A 20,054-nucleotide genomic window follows, 5' to 3' on the forward strand; every position below is an offset into this window, starting at 1 on the left:
TTCTGTCTTTCTCATAAAATGTGCCAGCTCTGCGAAAAGGGGGTTTAATGCATGTGCGGAAAGTGTCGTCACAGATTAGCACCTGCAGTCTGCACAGACTAATCAGGGACGACACTTTCCGCCTAAAATGGATTTTTGCTTAGAAGAGACTTTCTATAAATGAAAAATATCATAAAAGCGGACAGTGTTGTCCCTTATTAGCCTGTACAGACTGCACAGGCTAATCTGCGATGACACTTCATGCACATGCATTAAACCCCCTTTTCACAGATCAAGGCTGAAATAATATGCAGATATGCACACAGGGCTCAACACACTATGTATCCAACTTCACATTGTTCCATCCTCAATTTATCCAACCTTATATACAAGAACATAGTTAACACCCTAACACCACACAAATGCACCAAAAACACCAACGTTTTGAGGCATACACTTTATCATTCAAAATCATGTTTGCAAAACACCACCCTACAGTAGTTCACTTGTCTATACAACACTCCTTATCAGTAATGTATGCAGTCTGTTCAAGAACAACACTTTCATTCATTACCAAATGACAGGTGAAAAAGCACTTAAAAATAAAAACCTTTTTCTAAGATTTGGTGAGGACTGACACTTTAAATGCTTTCCAGACACATTAAAACATCAATTTAGGACCAAAACTGTCATTTTCAGTAAATTTAGTTTCCCCTCAAAGTAAATTGAATTACTCAATAAATAATGAAGACAACCTTGACAATTGTACACGTATTTAATGAAGCAGACTTTTTAAACCAAACATTTTTTTTAATTTAATAGCTTTATAAATGTAATACACTATCTGATTCTGATAAAAACACATTAAATAAAACAAATCCTTGCACAAAATTAACAGATTTATAAAACAATTTCACCAACGATTTATTTCACAACACTTTCACAGTAATATTTACACACTTTCATATAATCTGTCCCATAAAACGTTATTAACTTTAACACAGCTGTTAAGCAATCTATCCAATAAAGTAGTCCACCTGACATTAAAAAATCAAATCCACCATTTTGCATGTGCCAGTGAAATGAAAGGTCTTTGTTCATCAATAACAGCCAGATAATAACAAATCAATATCTCCCACAACACTTTCAATTACCCCACCACACACCTTTTTCACTGCAGGCTTAATAACAGTGTCTGGAGACAGGTTAATACCTTGCTGTAATGCTGTAAACATCTGCCAATTTATTGATGGGAACTTTGGTACCCCGATACATTACAAATGAGGATAGGGGGCAATGTACAGTACAGCCAACGTGGAACAAACATAATCTGCGGCTACGCCTCGGCCAGAAATTTAGTACGCGGCGGCCGTGTCGAGTGTTCATGCAGCGTTTCGCCGAGGCACTCGGCACTGATCTGCGCAACGACGCCGAGTCTGTTTTAACCTCGCGTACTTTCGCGGAGTAAATCTGGGGCATACGTACGTGGCGGATTGAGTGAAAAGATATACACCTACATGTACATTTGTGTAGCGTAGAAACCTAGATTTACGCTACTTTCATATTTATTATTTTCACGTTTTAATAAGCGATATGGCACATAATGCGCTTTAACAAATTATTGTTGAATAAATTACGCACAATGTTAATATTTCGTTCGATTCTGAAATGAACTTTATTAATTTGTAATCCGAAACACGCTTCCGAATTTTAATGCTAATGCGACATTAACAAATTCTAGTGTCAAATAAACAGTGCTTAAATATCCTTTGTCTCCATAAAAAGCGCGCAAAAATTATGCAGACATGTACAACGTCGTAAGGAAAGTTTGGGTGTATTTTGTGTTGTATAAAAACATGTACATCACGTCAGGCGATTTATGCGTGTTCAGTGGGAAAAAAAAACGTCCCGATTGGACATTACTTCATCACACCTTTAAATTGTAACAAATGCCAAAATGTATTTGATACTGAAGAATAATTGTGAATGTGTATGTGTCTTGAGCACTTTTATTGTAAATATTTACCGGAATTCGCTTTAAAACTGGAATAGGGGTTTTCGGGTAATGATTAGCGATATCAACTGTATAATACAAACAAAATGAAACTACTTTCTATACACATAGTCAAACAATAGTTATAATAAGCTGATAACAAAACAACAATTAAGTGTTGGTTATTGATGTGGCTTCAAACTGCTGATTGTCTCAGCTAAAATATAATAGCAAAAACAACAAGCAATTATAAATCCACCAACTGCTGGAGTCTTCGCCACTCGTATGTGCCAAAACATAATTTCGTGACCTTGTTTATGTGTGAAATACATACACTACGGGCGGGAAACAAACTAACTTGAGCAGACACATTAAATATGCTAATGCATGTTGTCATAAAAATTAAATCCAAAACAAATATGTTCGTTGATCGTTTAATATAAAGACAATAATCATACGGCGCAATAAATGCACACAAAGTAACTTAAAGTCCTTTAGCGAATTCTAAAAATGACAATGGCAAGTGATTATTGGAATTTTATTAATACATGCCTGTGATAATCGTATTTTGTTTTTATAAATTTGATTTTTTTTATTTCCATTCTTTTAATATAATTATTTCTATCCGGATGACAGCAATTTCTTTAGAAACTGGAATGCAATCACTAAAAACAAAACAACAGCATGCTCTTTTATTAACTAGTTTATCTATTTTGAATCCGTACACATTAAATTAATTATGATTTTAAATATTATTATAATTAAAATCAAAACAAAAGCATTCTCTTTTATTAACTAGTTTATCTATTTTGAATCCGCGCACATTAAATTTATTATGATTTAAAATATTATTATAATTGTTCTTTTAAATTTCTTTAACTAACTTATTATTTCAAAAAGATTTTGATTTGAAGATGCGCATCGACTCAGCGTCATGTCGCAGATCGTGGCTTGCCTAGGCATGTCTCAACGGACAGATGTGAAGCTTCACGGCGAAATGGGCCTTGCCACCGCATACTGACGTGGCTTCAACGGCCGACTCGGCATCGACTCATTGCGCCTTGCCGCCGCAGATCGCGAAATATGTTTGTTCCGCGTTGGCTGTACTGTACCTTATTATTTTGCTGTGTTTAACCGTATGGTCTATGCAAATAAATAATGTATATAATACTATATTACTATATAAATGAGTTTGCTTTGGAAAAACAGGACATAATGCATGTGTGCAAAACTGTTGTCCCAGATAAGCCTATGCAGTCTGCACAGGCTAATCAGAGGGATGACACTTTCTGAATAGACTTTATTTAGGTTTAAAAGAGATTTCCTTTAAAAGAAGAATTTGATCACAGGGGAAAGTGTTGTTCTGGATTTGCCGATGCAGACTGCTCAGTTTTTACAGAGTGTGGCTCAATTTTTCTATTCTAATGGAAGGCGATGGTGCATTTGTGTCTTGTTCTGAGAAAATTGGGCTTAATGCATGTGCATAAAGTGTCGTCCCAGATTAGCCTGTGCAGTCCGCACAGGCTAATCAGGGACGACACTTTCCGCTTTAATGGTATTTTTCGTTTAAAGGAAGTCCCTTTTTACCGAAAATCTAGTTTAAGCGGAAAGTGTTGTCCCTGATTAGCCTGTGCGGACTGCACAGGCTAATCTGCGACGACACTTTACGCACATGTATTATGCCCCTTTTTCTCAGAACAAGAAACATTTTATCAATAAAAGAAATACTGTTTTCCATGGAAAATGTTGGGCAATTAGTCTTTTTAAGGTTGCCATAATGCAATATTTCTCTACGCAAATGCAAGATTAATTTTATTTACCAAAACAAAACAAAATGCTTCCTTCTTACCCTGAATTACTTAATACCAACTATTAAGTACTTGCATTAGATTTGTCATGAGTGATATTGCCCTCTGATATTTTTAAGCATTGAATTCACCTTTATATACATGTAAGAGAAAAGAAGGAAAACCAAAGAGCGACCTATAATAATGATTATTATGATAACAGTAACTAATTTAATTGGATACTTGCTTTCTTATTGGAAGAATGATAAAGTAAGCTTTTTACATAAAACAAAACAATATTGTTTATGTCAATATATATAGAGAGAGAAAGAATGACTTAATATTAACTGTATATAAAATGAAAATTACTCATTTTGTTTTAAACTGCATGAATATAAACATGTTGGCATAAGTTTTATTCATGTTAGAATTTCTTTGTAAGAGTTGTCTTCCTATTTAACAGTACACACAGAGTTGCCCCCCTTCAATCAGATACACTGCTAAATGATTTCACAACTTATTTTTTAAAATAATATTTGTTCTTAAAATAAAATTATGGGTAGATACATAGCATGACATTTTGTTAGCATTTATACAACATCTAACATATGTATTAACAAATAAAGTCAATTACATGATTCTACTGCAATTATAATAAGAAGCATGTTTGCCAAGATATACATGTAAATGCAAGTTGTTTTGTATTGAATAGCTGAAAAACACCTAATTATATGAATATATATCATATTGGCGTATTTGCAGCTAATATGGTAATAAAACAAGAGCCGTCAGAGGACAGCGCGCTCGACTATTTAAGTGCTTGACAGTATAACGTAAGCAATCATGGAGAGGGGGTATAATGTGAGTGTGTGGTCATTTAATAGATGATCTTTAAAAAAAATAGAAACAAAAAAAAATATTTTTTTATTGGGGGGGGGGGGGATTCCGGGGTGGGGCGTGGGGGATGGTATGGGTGGAGTCCATTGTGGTATGTCATTCAAAGTATGAATCAAATCTGATCTTAAATAAAGAAGTTATGGCAATTTAAGCACAATTTATTAATTTGACCTTGAGAGTCAAGGTCATTCAAAGGTCAAGGTCAAATTCAACTTGCCAGGTACAGTAACATCATGATTTGAAGTTTGAAAGCAATAGCCTTGACACTTAAGAAGTAAAGTGGATCTAAACACATAATTTAACAAAATATTCAAAGTTACATAGACAAAAAAGGGCCATAATTCTTACAAAATGCTTGATACAGTGGTCTGCTCTTGTTTATAGGTTGGGGTCATTTGGTAAACAAGTATGCAAAATATTAAAGCAATATGTCAAGGGCCATAGGAAATATTTGGGGTGGTACGCAAACTTTAACATAGAATTATCAATAATATGCATATTCAAAGTGGAAAAAGGGCCATACTTATTACAAAATGCTAAATACAGTTTTCTGCTCTTGTTTATAAGTTGGGGTCATGTTGGTAAAGAAGTATGCCAAATATGAAAGCAATATGTCAAGGGATATAGGAAATATTTGGGGTGGTGCGCAAACTTTAACATTTGCACGCTCACCCTAACGCTAACGCTGACCCCGGGGGGAGTAGGATAGCTCCACTATATATATTTCATATATAATAGTCGAGCTAAAAATGTTTATTTATTTCTTTTTTTGTTTGCTTGTGTAAAATTTAAATGTATTTGACCAAACCCAAACTGACAATAATTGTATCTTAATCATAATAAAATAAACAAGAGCACTGCATAACGGGTGCCACGCTCGGCTGCGGGTGCAGTTTTTAATAAATGAAAGCTTGTCAGATTTATTTATTTATTTATTTTTTAAAAGGTGATAGTGACCTTGACCTTTGACCTAGTGACCCAAAAATGTGTGTGGCATGTAGAACTCATCAAGGTGCAGCTACATGTCAAGTTTCAAAGTTGTAGGTTGAAGCACTTTGATTTAAGAGCCAATGTTCAAAACCTTAACAAAATGTCAAGGTTTTAGCACGACGCGGACGTCGGACGACGAGCTGGCTATGACAATACCTCGGGTTTTCTCTGAAAACAGTCGCGCTAATAAGGTTAAAATAATAAAGCTCAACATCAAATAATTGAGCCTAGCTCTGGATAAACGGGGTCTAATGCATGTCAGTAAGGTGTCGTCCCTAATTAGCCTCTGCAGTCCTAACAGGCTTATCAGGGATGGCACTTTCTGCTTTAACAGGATTTTTCGCAAAGAAGAGACTTCCTTTAAACAAAAAAATCAAAAAATAATAGTAAAGTGTCGTCACTGATAAGCCTACAGGTGCAATCTGCATAGGCTAATCTGGGGCCATACTTTAAGCAAAGTCATTTTTTTTAAACCAGAGCACAGCTCATTGAATTTACCTCTTCAAATGGCTTCACATCATCCGCTGTGTTTCCGCTCTCTATCAGAACTGTGTCTGCCATCATTAACTTCATTCGTGTGTACATCCAAACATACACAATATGTATGTGGCTTTAATCACTTCGCATTTATTGAAATATTTAAATTAAGTTATTTCCCTGCTACGTTTTGTTTGATAAGTGGTTTTCTGGTTTATAAATATATTTATCTTCTGCACTCATCTAACTTTTCTACATTTTTTATAATTGTTCAGTGATTTCTTGCTATATAAATATCACTAGTTTTTCTGATTTTTTCCGCACACAAACATTTGTTATTTTGTTCATTCAGTTTTATTTGCATAACAAAATATATTGCAGCACATGTAGCAACATGAGATTCCACTGATAAAATCTTGCCAAAACTTGGCTCACATGTCATTTACTCTTGTCCTACACATGAAAACAAAACTGTTCCAAAGAGCATTTTTGATGTCGTGAATATCCCCAGCTCTCATAGCCAATCCACTGACTTCCTAAATACTTAGTATAGCCAAACAACACACTTGTCAAATAATTCAGAAGTCCAACTTGAACAATGATTTCATATCTGGTAATAGTTTCAGGGTAGTACTTAAACAGTAAGCATTGTAAAGCAATATATTTCCTTCTTTCAAGTTAGTTTTTTTATGAAGCTAAAATTAAATTCCATTGGTCAGACATTTATAGGAAAGACTTCAATCATGTTTGACTACGGAAGTCAATCCAATAAGTTCTACGTATTTTAAATGTATCCAATTTTGTCAACCAAAATTTAAATCAAGATTGTAGTCCAATGAAATTCAATGTTTCAGCTTATAATTAATCGATTAAGGTTACTTTCATTTACTGATGTATCTACTGTGTATCTATTGTTACTGAAACAGTGTTATTTGTTTCTGTGAAAGTATATTACAGTACAAAACCACGCATTTGGAGTGTGAAATACTGTAAAAACATTAACATTTGTGGCCTCAAAACTTTCACTGACTTAAATGTTTAAACAAACAGTAAACTAATACTGATCCATTTATATGTAATTGAACATTCTAACACGGCACGCAACTTGTTTTCTATGTATAGACAAAGAAGGAAATCAAGTGTGGGTTATTCTGCAATAAATTATGGGCGGAGCTTAATGTTTTGAAAATAGTTCAGAATAAATGAAGAAAATATTGCAGTAAAATGCACTTGCTAAATCCTGCTCTAACAGAAATGTTATTCATGTAGCAATAAATGTAATGAAACAACAAATTGTATATTTGGTGATAAGTGGCAAAACCACGCCTGCAAAAAATGTTATTTGTTAAGAAACGTAATTAAGAAAACATTTATAGCATGTCAGCTTTTCAGAAGCATCAATAAACGTGAGGTCATTTAGTTACTACTATTGTTGTTCTCAATGAAAGTGACATCATTTGCAAAATATATATGAATGAAAAGGACGTCATATGTTTGTACAATTCAATGATGTCACTTAATAGTAAACTTTGTACTAAGAAGGGCAGATTATTGAAAAATATAGTGCACATCCAATAGCTTGAAGTTGAACCAAATCAATTAGAGTCGTGTTAGAATCGAAATTATATGTTTCTATGATTGGTTTGTTTTCGAATAACCCACAGTAAGGAGTATAGATGCTTGTTATCAAATCATTCGCCGCAACAAACCATGATAGAAAAATATTATTTCTTAAACAAAACGTGTAATTAATATTAATTTATCTTAAAATAATGTTTTTTTCCTGTATGTAAAATAACATAATCAACAACAATATAAAAGCAAACAAAAACGTTTGACTCTACAGTATTGAATGAATTTTAAACTTAAATAAATCATGCACTTTCCTATTAAGTCCAAGTGGATTAAAACAGCGGCATGCATCTGTGATGACAAATCATGCATAATTTGTAGCTACACAGATATTTTGTACTTCAAAAAACTTTTTTACTTAACATTGAGTCAGTGCGATACTCCAGTTCCAAATACTTAAAACAAGAGCACCCACCGCCTTGCGGGTGCAGACCGCTCATCTATTTTTCTTTTTAAAGGTGTACAGACCTATCTCAATTTCAATCACAAAGGAGGGAGGGGTGGAGTGGAGAGGGGTGTATAGTGTGGGGGTGTGGTCATTTATTACATTATCTTCCAAAAATGCAAAAAAAAATGTAAAAAAAAAAATATATATTTTTTTTGGGGGGGGGGATTCTTGGGTGGGATGGTTGGACAGCATTTCAAAAATAAAATAATGAAAATAAATATTTGTGTTTTTTAACCATGTTTAAAAAAAACAATGAATGTGTTTGTCAGAAACACAATGCCCCCTATTAAGCCGCTTTGAAAATTTTAATTGTTTTGTTTTTTTACCTTTGACCTTGAAGAATGACCTTGACCTTGAACTTCCACCACTCAAAATGTGCAGCTTAATGAGAAGGCCGCTTTGAAATATTATTTTTTTGACCTTTGACCTTGAAGGATGACCTTGAGATTAAAGGATTACCTTGACCTTGAACCTACATCACTAATAATGTGCAGCTTCATGCTAACGCTGCTTTGAATAATTTTTTTTACCTTGAAGGATGACCTTGACCTTGAAGAATTACCTTGACCTTGAACTTCCACCACTTTAAATGTGCAGCTTCATGATAATGCCACTTTGAAATTTTTATTTGTTTGTTGACCTTTGACCTTGAAGGATGACCTTGACCTTGAAGGATGACCTTAAACTTCCACCACTCAAAATGTGCAGCTTAATGAGAACGCCGCTTAGAATTTTTATTTTTATTTTGACCTTAAAGGATGACCTTGAAAGATGACCTTGACCTTCCACCACTCAAAATGTGCAGCTTCATGAGATACACATGCATGCCAAATATCAAGTTGCTATCTTCAATATTAAAAAAGTTTTGGCCAATGTTAAAGTTTTCGAACAGACAGACGCCATATATTTGACATTTGACCTTAAAGGATGACCTTCACCTTCACCTTTCACCACTCAAAATAGTCAGCTCCATGAGATAAACATGCATGCCAAATATCAAGTTGCTATCTTCAATATTGAAAAAGTTATGGCCAATGTTTAAGTTTTCGGACGGACAGACACCATAAATTTGACCTTGAAGGATGACCTTGACCTTTCACCACTCAAAATATGCAGCTCTATGAGATACACATGCATGCCAAATATCAAGTTGCTATCTTAAAAAGTGAAAAAGTTATGGCCAATGTTAAAGTTTTTTTCGGACAGACAGACAGACTGACTGACACTGACGGACAGTTCAACTGCTATATGCCACCCTGCCGGGGGGGCATAATAATTATTTTTTGGGGGTGGGGGTGGGGGGTATAGTGTGAGGGTGCGGTGGTCATTTATAAGATTATCTTTAATTAAAAAATAATAATGGGGGGGGGATTGAGGGGGGGGGATTTGGTGGTGGGGTGGGGGATGGTTTGGACGGAGTCAATTGTGGTATGTCAGGTAAGAGTTTTTTATCAAAGTATCAATCAAATCTTATCATAAATAAAAAAGTTATTGCAATTTTAGCAAAATTTAATAATTTGACCTTGAGAGTCAAGGTCATTCAAAGGTCATGGTAAAATTCAACTTGACAGGTACAGTACCCTCATGATAGCATGAAAGTTTTTAAAGTTTAAAAGCAATAGCCTTGATATTTTAGAAGTAAAGTGGATCTAAACACAAAAGTGTAACCATATTTTCAAAGTTACTAAGTCAAAAAAGGGCCATACTTCCGTAAAAATGACAGCCAGAGTTATGCAACTTGTCCTTTACTGTCCCCTTATGATAGTTTGCGAGTGTTCCAAGTATGAAAGCAATATCTATGATACTTTAGGGGTAAAGTGGACCAAAACACAAAAGTTAACCAAATTTTCAAGTATAAAGGGCCCATAATTCCGTCCAAATGCAAGTCAGAGTTACATAACTTTGCCTGCACAGTCCCCTTACGATAGTTAGTAAGTGTTGCAAGTATGAAAGCAATGGCTTTGATACTTTAGGAAAAAAGTGGACCTTAAACACAAAACTTTTCAATTTTCAATTTTCTAAGTATAAAAAGGGCACATAATTCCGTCAAAATGCCAGTCAGAGTTACATAACTTTGCCTGCACAGTCACTTTACGATAGTTAGTAAGTGTTGCAAGTATGTAAGCAATGGCTTTGATACTTTAGGAAAAAAGTGGACCTAAACACAAAACTTAACCAAATTTTCAATTTTCTATGTATAAAAAGGGCACATAGTTCTGTCAAAATGCCAGTCAGAGTTACATACCTTTGCCTGCACAGTCCCCTTATGATAGTAAGTGTTGCAAGTATGAAAGCAATAGCTTTGATACTTAAGGAATAAAATGGACCTAAACACAAACCTTAACCAAAATTTTCAATTTTTTAAGTATGAAGGGCACATAATTCTGTCAAAATGCAAGCCAGAATGATCTTACTTTGCCTGCCCAGTCCCCTCATGATAGTTAGTAAGTGTACCAAGTTTGAATGCAATAGCATTGATACTTTATGAGAAAAGTGTACCTAAACGCAAAACTTAACAGGACGCCGACGCCGATGCCAAGGTGATGACAAATAGCTCTTTTTTTTTTCAAAAAAATAGATGAGCTAAAAATGTTATAACAATAATTTGAATACACAAATAGTTATCACAAAGAAGTAAAAACACAGGTGAATAATAAACAAGAGATGTGTAGTGTCAGAAACACAATGCCCCCTACTGCGCTATTTTGAAGCCATATATTTGACCTTTGACCTTGAAGGATGACCTTGACCTTTCATCACTCAAAATGTGCAGCTCCATGAAATACACATGCATGCCAAATATCAAGTTGCTAGCTTCAATATTGCAAAAGTTATGAACAAGGTTCAAGGTTTGGGACAGAATGACAGAAGGACAGAGTGACAGAATGACAGACATGCCAAAAACAATAAACTTCGATCATTTGATCCGATGGCATACAAATATTATAGTTAACATGTACTTCATAATAAAGAATTTCATTTTAACTTTATAACACAAGAGGGCCATGCTGGTTGTAAAGCACTCACCTAACTTCAGGGTACACCAACGGTCAAAGTGTTGACCTAGTGCCCTATTTTGCCCTATTTTCTAACACATGTGACCAATATTCAAACATGACCTGATCTTGCAAAGAGAAACACTCCAAGTTTCATTTGACCCCCTGACCTATTTTATTAAGAAACTTTTAACACAGAAAAACTCAGCCTAAATTTTGTCAAAATTGACATTTTGACCAAGTATCTGAATGAGGCCCCAGTTTTTTCACCGCTTTGGGAACAGAGCCTGGTCCCTTAATGGATTGGGACTAAAATTTGGAAATTAGAGTTGTTGTTGTTTTGCTAAAAAATGCTTCAAAATTGAGAATACAAGTGTTTCCAGTATTATCTTTACTTAGGTTGAACTTATATTGATGGGAGATGAACAAAATATTAAGAAGTAAAAAAAAAAAAAAAAATTGTTTAACCTTCCATTCGGAATTTTTAGCTCCCATTTGAGAAAAATATATACTTTTTTATATTGGGAATAGGTCCAACTACAGGACCCGATTTTGAATGAAAAAAAAAACTGAGGACGAATGTGACCCGGATTTGAACTTGAACTAGATGTTGCTAAAATAATCATTCATTCAAGTTTTATCAAGACTGAATCATACATGCGGCCTCTTGCATGGCAACAAGCAATATTTTCTTTAATTTTTTCCAAGCACTTGCCAGTTTGGGCAAACTAGTAAGACCTATCCACTAATCTGTTTAACTTGCCACGACTTTATGCAATATTTATATGACTTTCTTATGAGTAAATCAAAAACTAAATACAACAGTTGTCTGTATAAGGGATTTCCCTTTAATTTTTAAGTGGTTATAAACTTACTTGCAATGACGCATGACATATGAAACGAGGCATGCCAAACACCTAATGCACAGGTGAGCTAAAAACAAGGGCAGGCCTTCTGAAAATCACATCAACTACCCAACCCATTCATGTAGTTTTAATGCCATCTGCATCATTTATATGAGAACCTAATGCACAGGTGAGCGAAAATCAAGGTAATGCATTCTGAAAATCACATCAATTACCCAACCCATTCATGTAGTTTTAATGCCATCTGCATCATTTATATGAAAACCTAATGCACAGTTGAGTGAAAATCAAGGGCATGCATTTTGAAAATCACATCAACTACCCAACCCATTCATATAAAATTGTATTGCCATCTGCCATCTGCATCATTTATGTTACAATCCTATGTTTTGCACTTGAAACGCTCTAATCTCCTATGAGTAAACGTAATTGGGCATCTGCAAATCTATCTGCCTGAATAAAATGCATTCCTTTTGGGAAAGGCTGTTTAAAAATGTGTAACAATTAAACAATTAAACAATGGTTTATACATTATTATTCATACCAGACATCCAATTCATACATTGAAAAGATACTCACTGGTATAATGTGTAAATATGACATAATACTTCAAGTGTTTAATGAAAATACATGTGAAATCTTATAGATGTTCAAACAAGATAAACGGTGTTGATGAAAGATAATCAGATATATCAATGAGATCAAAGATAGCAAATGCTTTTTTCAGTAATTTCTTCGCTGCATCACACTCAATATAATCAAATAATTGTGAAGAAATTGCAACTGTTGCATTGCTTTAGCCGTTTTGATAAGTTTTTATTTGAGATAAAAAAAATTACACTGAACACTCATTTAACATCTTTGGACGCTAACACGATTCAGATAAGGTGAAAAGCTGGGGAAAAAGGGAACAACTTTTGTAATTTCTAACATAAGAATGATAAAAATGGCACATGCAAGACTTTATGTCATGAGGAACAATGCATGCTAGATTGAATGTTGAACATTAAAATGAGTAAGAGAACACTTCTGGGAGATGAGATAAGTAAGAAGGTTTGTTACCAGTTTACAAAACAGACAGGCAACACCCCGCAATAGCAGGGCCACAACCCTGCATTTGTGTAAAAGGCAACAGAAGCCATGCACCAGAAATTAGACATCTGTGAATCAACATGATCAAATTTCAACCAGAGTTTCCATGCTGATATTATATTGTTGTTGATGCAGTATTACTACACTAGACTCAGTAGATTTTAGCCTTCGAGTGGGAAAATGGGACTTAATGCATTTTTTTTGCCTGATTAGGAAAAGTACCGGTAGCGAACTATTTGGGACAAAAATTAGCACTAAACAAGAGATGTGTTTGCCAGAAACACAATGCCCCCTAGTGCGCCACTTTGATTTATTTCAATTTTTTTATCATTTGGCAGGTACAGATAATTATCTCCCTTTAAAGCTTATTACTTCCCTTGGATTTGTTTGTTTGACCTTTGACCTTGAAGGATGACATTGACCTTGACCTTTCACCACTCAAAATGTGCAGCTCAATGAGATACACATGCATGCCAAATATCAAGTTGCTATCTTCAATATTTCAAAAGTTATATCCTATGTTAAAGTTTTTGGACGGAAGGACGGACAGACAGTGCAAATGCTATGTGCCACCCTACAGGGGGCATAAAAATCTGACATTGAAAACAATTGCGACGCAAAATCCTCAGATGCGGAATTATGGGTCTTTGAAATTGCTTAATATAAATTGCGCAAACAAAATCAAATTTTCATAAACATGCATTTTGGCTTAAAACATTCAGCGTCAGTGCTCATTGTATTTGTTCACTTCTTGATAATGAACTTTTGAACCAAAATTGACCAAATTTTCCTTCCTTTTAAAAATTTTGTAGACTGCAGTTGTGAATTTTGTAGTTTTTCCGCAATTGGGAAAGTACCTTTTACAGTTACTTGATACAGAAGGACTCAAATCACTGCATGTGCATAAAGTGTTGTCCCAGATAAGCCTGTGCAGTCCACTCAGGTTTATATGGGATGACGCTTTTCTGCTTTAATCATGAATTGTACAGCACTAGTTAGCAAACATCCCTTTTAGGCGAAAGTGTTGTCCCTGATTAGCCTGTGCGTTTGGACAGGCTATTCTAGGATATTAGACACATGCATTAGGACAATTAGGTCCTGTTTTCATTCATTATTATTATATTTGAGACATGCTCTATGAAAAGGGGGCTTGATGCATGTGTGTTCAGTGTTGTTCCAGATTAGCCTGTGTAGTCCGCACTTGATATTTATTGTTGATTGACTTTGTTTTAACGCTTAATATGGGCAATAACATTATATGCGTACAACTGCTTACAAATATATTCCTGACTTTGTCATAACAGATGTTTGAAAGATAAAGTAAATACTGTAAATACTGAAAATAAATAAAATATGTAAAGCGAAACAAGCACTCAAGCATTTATAACACATTCTATTTAATCATGCATCTAGTTGTTTCTGTAAAGAAAAAAAATGTAATTACAACAGATTATAACAAATTTAAATGAAAATATAAGTTGTCAATTTAATATAAAAATATATCAATGCGAACATCAATTATTTCCCTATAGAGTAACCACTTGAGTTACCACATCTAAATGCACTTCTTGGCCACTTCGATAAAAAGCAACCCTACTAGATTTTGTGATAACTTTCCTGCTTATTATGACTCACATTTCATGAAAGCACTTGTATTACACAGAAAATAATAAATCCATAAAGACTATATGCAAGAAAACACTTCAGTAACACTTCCCAGTAAAGATACTCACTTTCACATGACTGGATAAAACACAACCCACTCAGAGCATCCCCTTGCAAAATACCACAAATGAAATCCAATAAACCAAGACACATGTTCCCTTAAAAATTCACAACTGGTTCCCAGTTTGCAGTAAATAATAATCTTAATGTAGCAATTTGTTCCCATCATGAAATTCATAATGGTTCCCTGCCTCAGTCCAGAATCCCAGACTGAATCCAATACTCTAGAAAAATCAATGAAGCAGCACAGAAAGAAGGCTCACAAAGCTTAGACTAGGCTGCCATAGTTCTGGTGCATCCAATGTCCAGCATTTCAGGATGCAAGAAATGTTCATTGTGAGCTAATCTGCATAATTTCAAGAAATGTTTTGATGGAGCAATAATTGACAGTGATGACTTTATTATGACTTGCAATTAAAACTAATATGAAACTTAGTTGACAGATTCATATCAAATAATTATATGGATTGATAATGAACTTTGGAGTCCTTATTTTCGGACCAAAGGCAACAAATAAATATGTTAAATTTTACATTTTTAAAACATTAGAAATATTATCTTTTTAACAGCAAAAGATGTATAATAATCCATTGTATTATGTGTACTTAATACTTAAATACATCATATAAGTTACAAAGCAACTAACATTACTATTTTTAAAATAAATAAGGATAAATAAGCAGCTACAAAACAAATATCATGTTGCCCTCACCTTGGTATTAACATGAACAGACATTTTTCTTTTGTGTCTTCCAAATAAAAAACTAAAATACTGATTTAATCAAGATGAGAGACTTTTTAAGAAAGACGTGTATAAACACCACTTAAGCACTTGTTTTTTTATATGCCATGCAAATGCACTTGTAAATGCATGACATTGTATGTGTGGAGCTAATTGTCAGCATGGTGCACACATTGTGTTACAACTAATTGCTATTTTTATGAACAACAAATTACACTAAATAACAAGTGATCATTACATTGTTACAAGTCCACACTTAAAGGAAATGTCATATCAACCTGACCTTTAATTGCTACTCACAAACACAGCTGTCAAATTTAAGGGCATGGATGTAAATTGTCACAGTACCATGTAATATGGCCATATTTGTCTGTGGTTAATTGGTTTACAACAGAGAAATATTGAGAGAAGCAAGGCTGGGTGCTGTCTCCTGCTGTGTATGTTGCAAATAACTGCAAAACACTTCTCACTTCAATTTAAGCAATTTATATAACTTGCATAAGTGTAATATATATTATTTGTCATGGCCACTTTAAATAATTAACAAGAGCACCGCATAATGGGTGCCACGCTTGGCTACGGGTGCAGTTTTGAATGAATGAAAGCTTGTCAGATTTTTTTTTTAAGAGGTCACAGCGACCTTGACCTTTGACCTAGTGACCCCAAAATGGGTGTGGCGTGTAGAACTCATCAAGGTGCATCTACATATGAAGTTTCAAAGTTGTAGGTGGAAGCACTTTGATTTTAGAGCCAATGTTAAGGTTTTAGCATGACGCGGACGTCGGACGACACGACACAACGAGCTGGCTATGAAAATACCTCGGGTTTTCTCAGAAAACGCCGAGCTCATAAAACTAGTGTGACACTGAAAGGGATGAAACCAGCTGAAAGGAGAAAAAAAATCACACCACTGACAGCAGAAACTTAAAAAAACTATGCTCACCTTGTCTGCCATGGCCATTTTCAGACCCATAATAGGACTGTTACAGAACTCGGAGACAGCGTGCAGGAACCGGAAATTGTCGGCCTGACATGGTAGGGAGTAGTCTTGAAGCTTCTTCATCTTCTGACGCATCACAGACATCGAAACTCGACGCCTTAAAGTGCGACGCAGAGTGTTCTTGTTCAATGATTGATCCCGGCTGAACAAACTTGTGGCCACATCTAGTTTCATGCTCTCTGAGTTTTCTTTGTCCTACAAAAGTAAACTAAAGTAAATTAATTAACTCATTTATTTAAATAATAATAATTATTATTTTTATTATAATTATTCAGATTTTTTTGATGATTTTATAGCCATTTTTCTTTCATATTACCAATGGAAAAAAAGAATCTGTTTTCCCCAAACCCAGTCCCTAAATTCCCAAATCTGATAGCTTGACTTTAAGATATTTGGAAATAAAGCTGTTTATTTTAGAAACACACAGTTTAAAGCTGTTATTTCCATTAAACTGATATCTTTATGTTTATTTTTATTTTTTATGTAAGTTTTATCAATAATTGTTCAGAAGTTATAAATCAAGTATTATACTTTTTTCCCCAATTAAAAGTAAATTGCTGCAAAAATTCCTAACTTCTCAGTGATAGGTCTTATTCCCAAAATGATGGCAAAAAAAACTGTTTAAATTATTTATTATAGTTATTAGTAGTATTACATGTTCTTTCATGTGCCATCATTATTATTATCCCCACGCTTTTTGAAAAGCGTGGGGATATTTTGGTCATCTCCGCCGTCTGTCCGTCCATCCGTCCTGGCCACTATCTCCTCCTACACTATAAGCACTAGAACCTTGAAACTTACACACATGGTAGCTATGGGCATATGTGCTATCCTATTTGGAATTTTGATCTGACCCCTGGGTCAAAAGTTATGGGGGTTGGGGTGGGGCCGAGTCAGAGATTTTCACTCATTTTTATGCCCCCGGTATGGTGCATTGGCCATAACTTTTGCAATATTGAAGATAGCAACTAGATATGCATATGTATCTCATGGCGCTGCACATTTTGAGTGGTGAAAGGTCAAGGTCAATGTCATCCTTCAAGGTCAAAGGTAAAAAAAACAAATCCAAGGGAAGTAATAAGCTTTAAAGGTAGGTAAGTAATGAACCTGCCAAATGAAAAAAAAAATTAAACTAATCAAAGCGGCGCAGGAGGGGGCATTGTGTAAGGTAAAAAAAAACAAATCCAAGGGAAGTAAAAAGTTTTAAAGGGAGGTAAGTAATGAACCTGCCAAATGATAATATTTTTTTTTTAATAAATCAAAGCGGTGCAGGAGGGGGCATTGTGTTTCTGACGAACACATCTCTTGTTTTATGTTATTTTACATTAACTTCTTAATTTCTACACCGATTCACTTCCAATTGATACTGAACATCTTTTAGGACAATAGGGTCAATCTCAACTATGCATGGCCCCATTACCAACCCTGGGGTGCCCCCTGGGTCAATCTTACTGTGTGGGGATACGCGTCGGCCTCTGCCGCGCCATTTCTAGCTATTATTATTATTATTAACATATTTAAATAATAATTTCATTTTTCATTTTTAATCTAAGGGAAGTAGCTGTTACCATAAAACAAGAGGGCCATGATGGCCCTGAATCGCTCACCTGACTAACCAAATACAATCCCAACCCAGTTTTACACAGTCTACATAGGTTTTTCTATTATTTGACCTAGTGACCTAGTTTTTGACCCCAGATGACCAAAATACAATCCCAACCCAGATTTCATCAAGACAAACATTCTGACCAAATTTCATGAAGATTGGATGAAAACTGTGACCTCTATTGTCTACACAAGGTTTTTCTATTATTTGACCTAGTGACCAAGTTTTTGACCCAAGATGACCCAAATACAATCTTAACCCAGATTTCATCAAGATAAACATTCCGACCAAATTTCATAAAGATTGGATGAAAACTGCGACCTCTATTGTCTATACAAGGTTTTTCTATTATTTCACCTAGTAACCTAGTTTTTGAGCTTGTGACCTACTTTTTGACCCCAGATGACCCAAATACAATCCCAACCCAGATTTCATCAAGATAAACATTCTTACCAAATTTCATAAAGATTGGATGAAAACTGTGACCTCAACTGTCTACACAAACAAATTGTTGACGGTTTTTCTATTATTTGACCTAGTGACCTAGTTTTTGACCTCAGATGACCCAAATACTACCCCAACCCAGATGTCATCAAGATAAACATTCTGACCACATTTCATAAAGATTGGATGAAAACTGCGACCTGTATTGTCTACACAAGGTTTTTCTATCATTTTTCTAATGTTTTTTACCTAGTGACATAGTTTTTGAACCCAGATGACCCAAATACATTCCCAAGCCAGATTTCTTCATGATAAACATTCTGACCAAATTTCATAAAGATTGGATGAAAACTGTGACCTCTATTGTCTACACAAGGTTTTTCTATTTTTTTACCTAGTTTTTGACCTAGTGACCTAGTTTTTGACCCCAGATGACCCAAATACAATTCCAACCCAGATTTCATCAAGATAAACATTCTGATCAAATTTCATAAACATTGGATAAAAACTGTGACCTCTACTGTCTGCACAAACAAATTGTTGATGATTTTTCAATTATTTGACCTAGTGACCTAGTTTTTGACCCCAGATGACCCAAATACAATCCCAACCCAGATTTCATCAAGATAAACATTCTGACCAAATTTCATAAAGATTGGATGAAAACTGCGACCTCTATTGTCTACACAAGGTTTTTCAATTATTTGACCTATTATGTGACCTAGTTTTTGACCCCAGATGACCCAAATACAATCCCAACCCAGGTTTCATTGAGATAAACATTTTGACCAAATTTCATAAAGATTGGATGAAAACTGTGACCTCTACTGTCTACACAAACAAATTGTTGACGGACGCACGCACACACGCACGCACGCACATACGGACGCCGGACATCACACGGCCACATAAGAGCTGACAGAGGACAGTGCGCTGGACTTTTCGAGTGCTTGACAGTATAACGTAAGCCATCATGGGGAAATTGTTCATATTCAATAAGTTATTAGATGATCTTTCAAAAATAAAAAAAGGAAAAGAAATTTAAAAAATGGGGGGGTAGATGGGGGTTAGGGGGGTGAGAGGGGGGTTTAATGTGGGGTGGGGTAATTTATAGGATGATGTTTAAAAAAAAAACTGAGGGGGTGGGGGGTGGGGGGGTAGGCAGGGTGGGGGTGAGAGGGGGGTATAATGTGGGGTGTGGTAATTTATTAATGATGTTTAAAAAAAAAATTGGGGGGGTGGGGGGGTAGGCGGGGTGGGGGTGAGAGGGGGGTATAATGTGGGGTGTGGTAATTTATTAGATGATGTTTAAAATGGGTGGAATCCATTGTGGTACTCAGGTAAGTGTTGTTTTGTCAAAGTAATAATAAAATGTGATCA

The 20,054-nt window shown here is 35.0% G+C and overlaps 1 protein-coding gene across 5 annotated transcripts in view; it reads right to left on the reverse strand.

Annotated features, from left to right (window-relative positions):
- The window catches only part of LOC127857903 (rhotekin-like), a 64,347-nt gene that overhangs the window by 32,354 nt on the left and 11,939 nt on the right, over positions 1-20,054 (reverse strand). The window contains exon 2 of one of the 5 annotated variants that reach the window (XM_052394630.1): positions 16,568-16,819. In XM_052394630.1, coding sequence (XP_052250590.1) covers positions 16,568-16,819 — 252 coding nt within the window. Of the gene's footprint in view, positions 1-317; positions 338-6,144; positions 6,909-14,890; positions 15,002-15,594; positions 15,634-16,567; positions 16,820-20,054 lie in introns of those variants that run through there. The other 4 variants (XM_052394638.1, XM_052394639.1, XM_052394637.1 and 1 more) reach the window with 4 other exon arrangements.

This window comes from Dreissena polymorpha, chromosome 14 (assembly GCF_020536995.1).
Source record: "Dreissena polymorpha isolate Duluth1 chromosome 14, UMN_Dpol_1.0, whole genome shotgun sequence".
NCBI lineage: Eukaryota > Metazoa > Mollusca > Bivalvia > Myida > Dreissenidae > Dreissena > Dreissena polymorpha.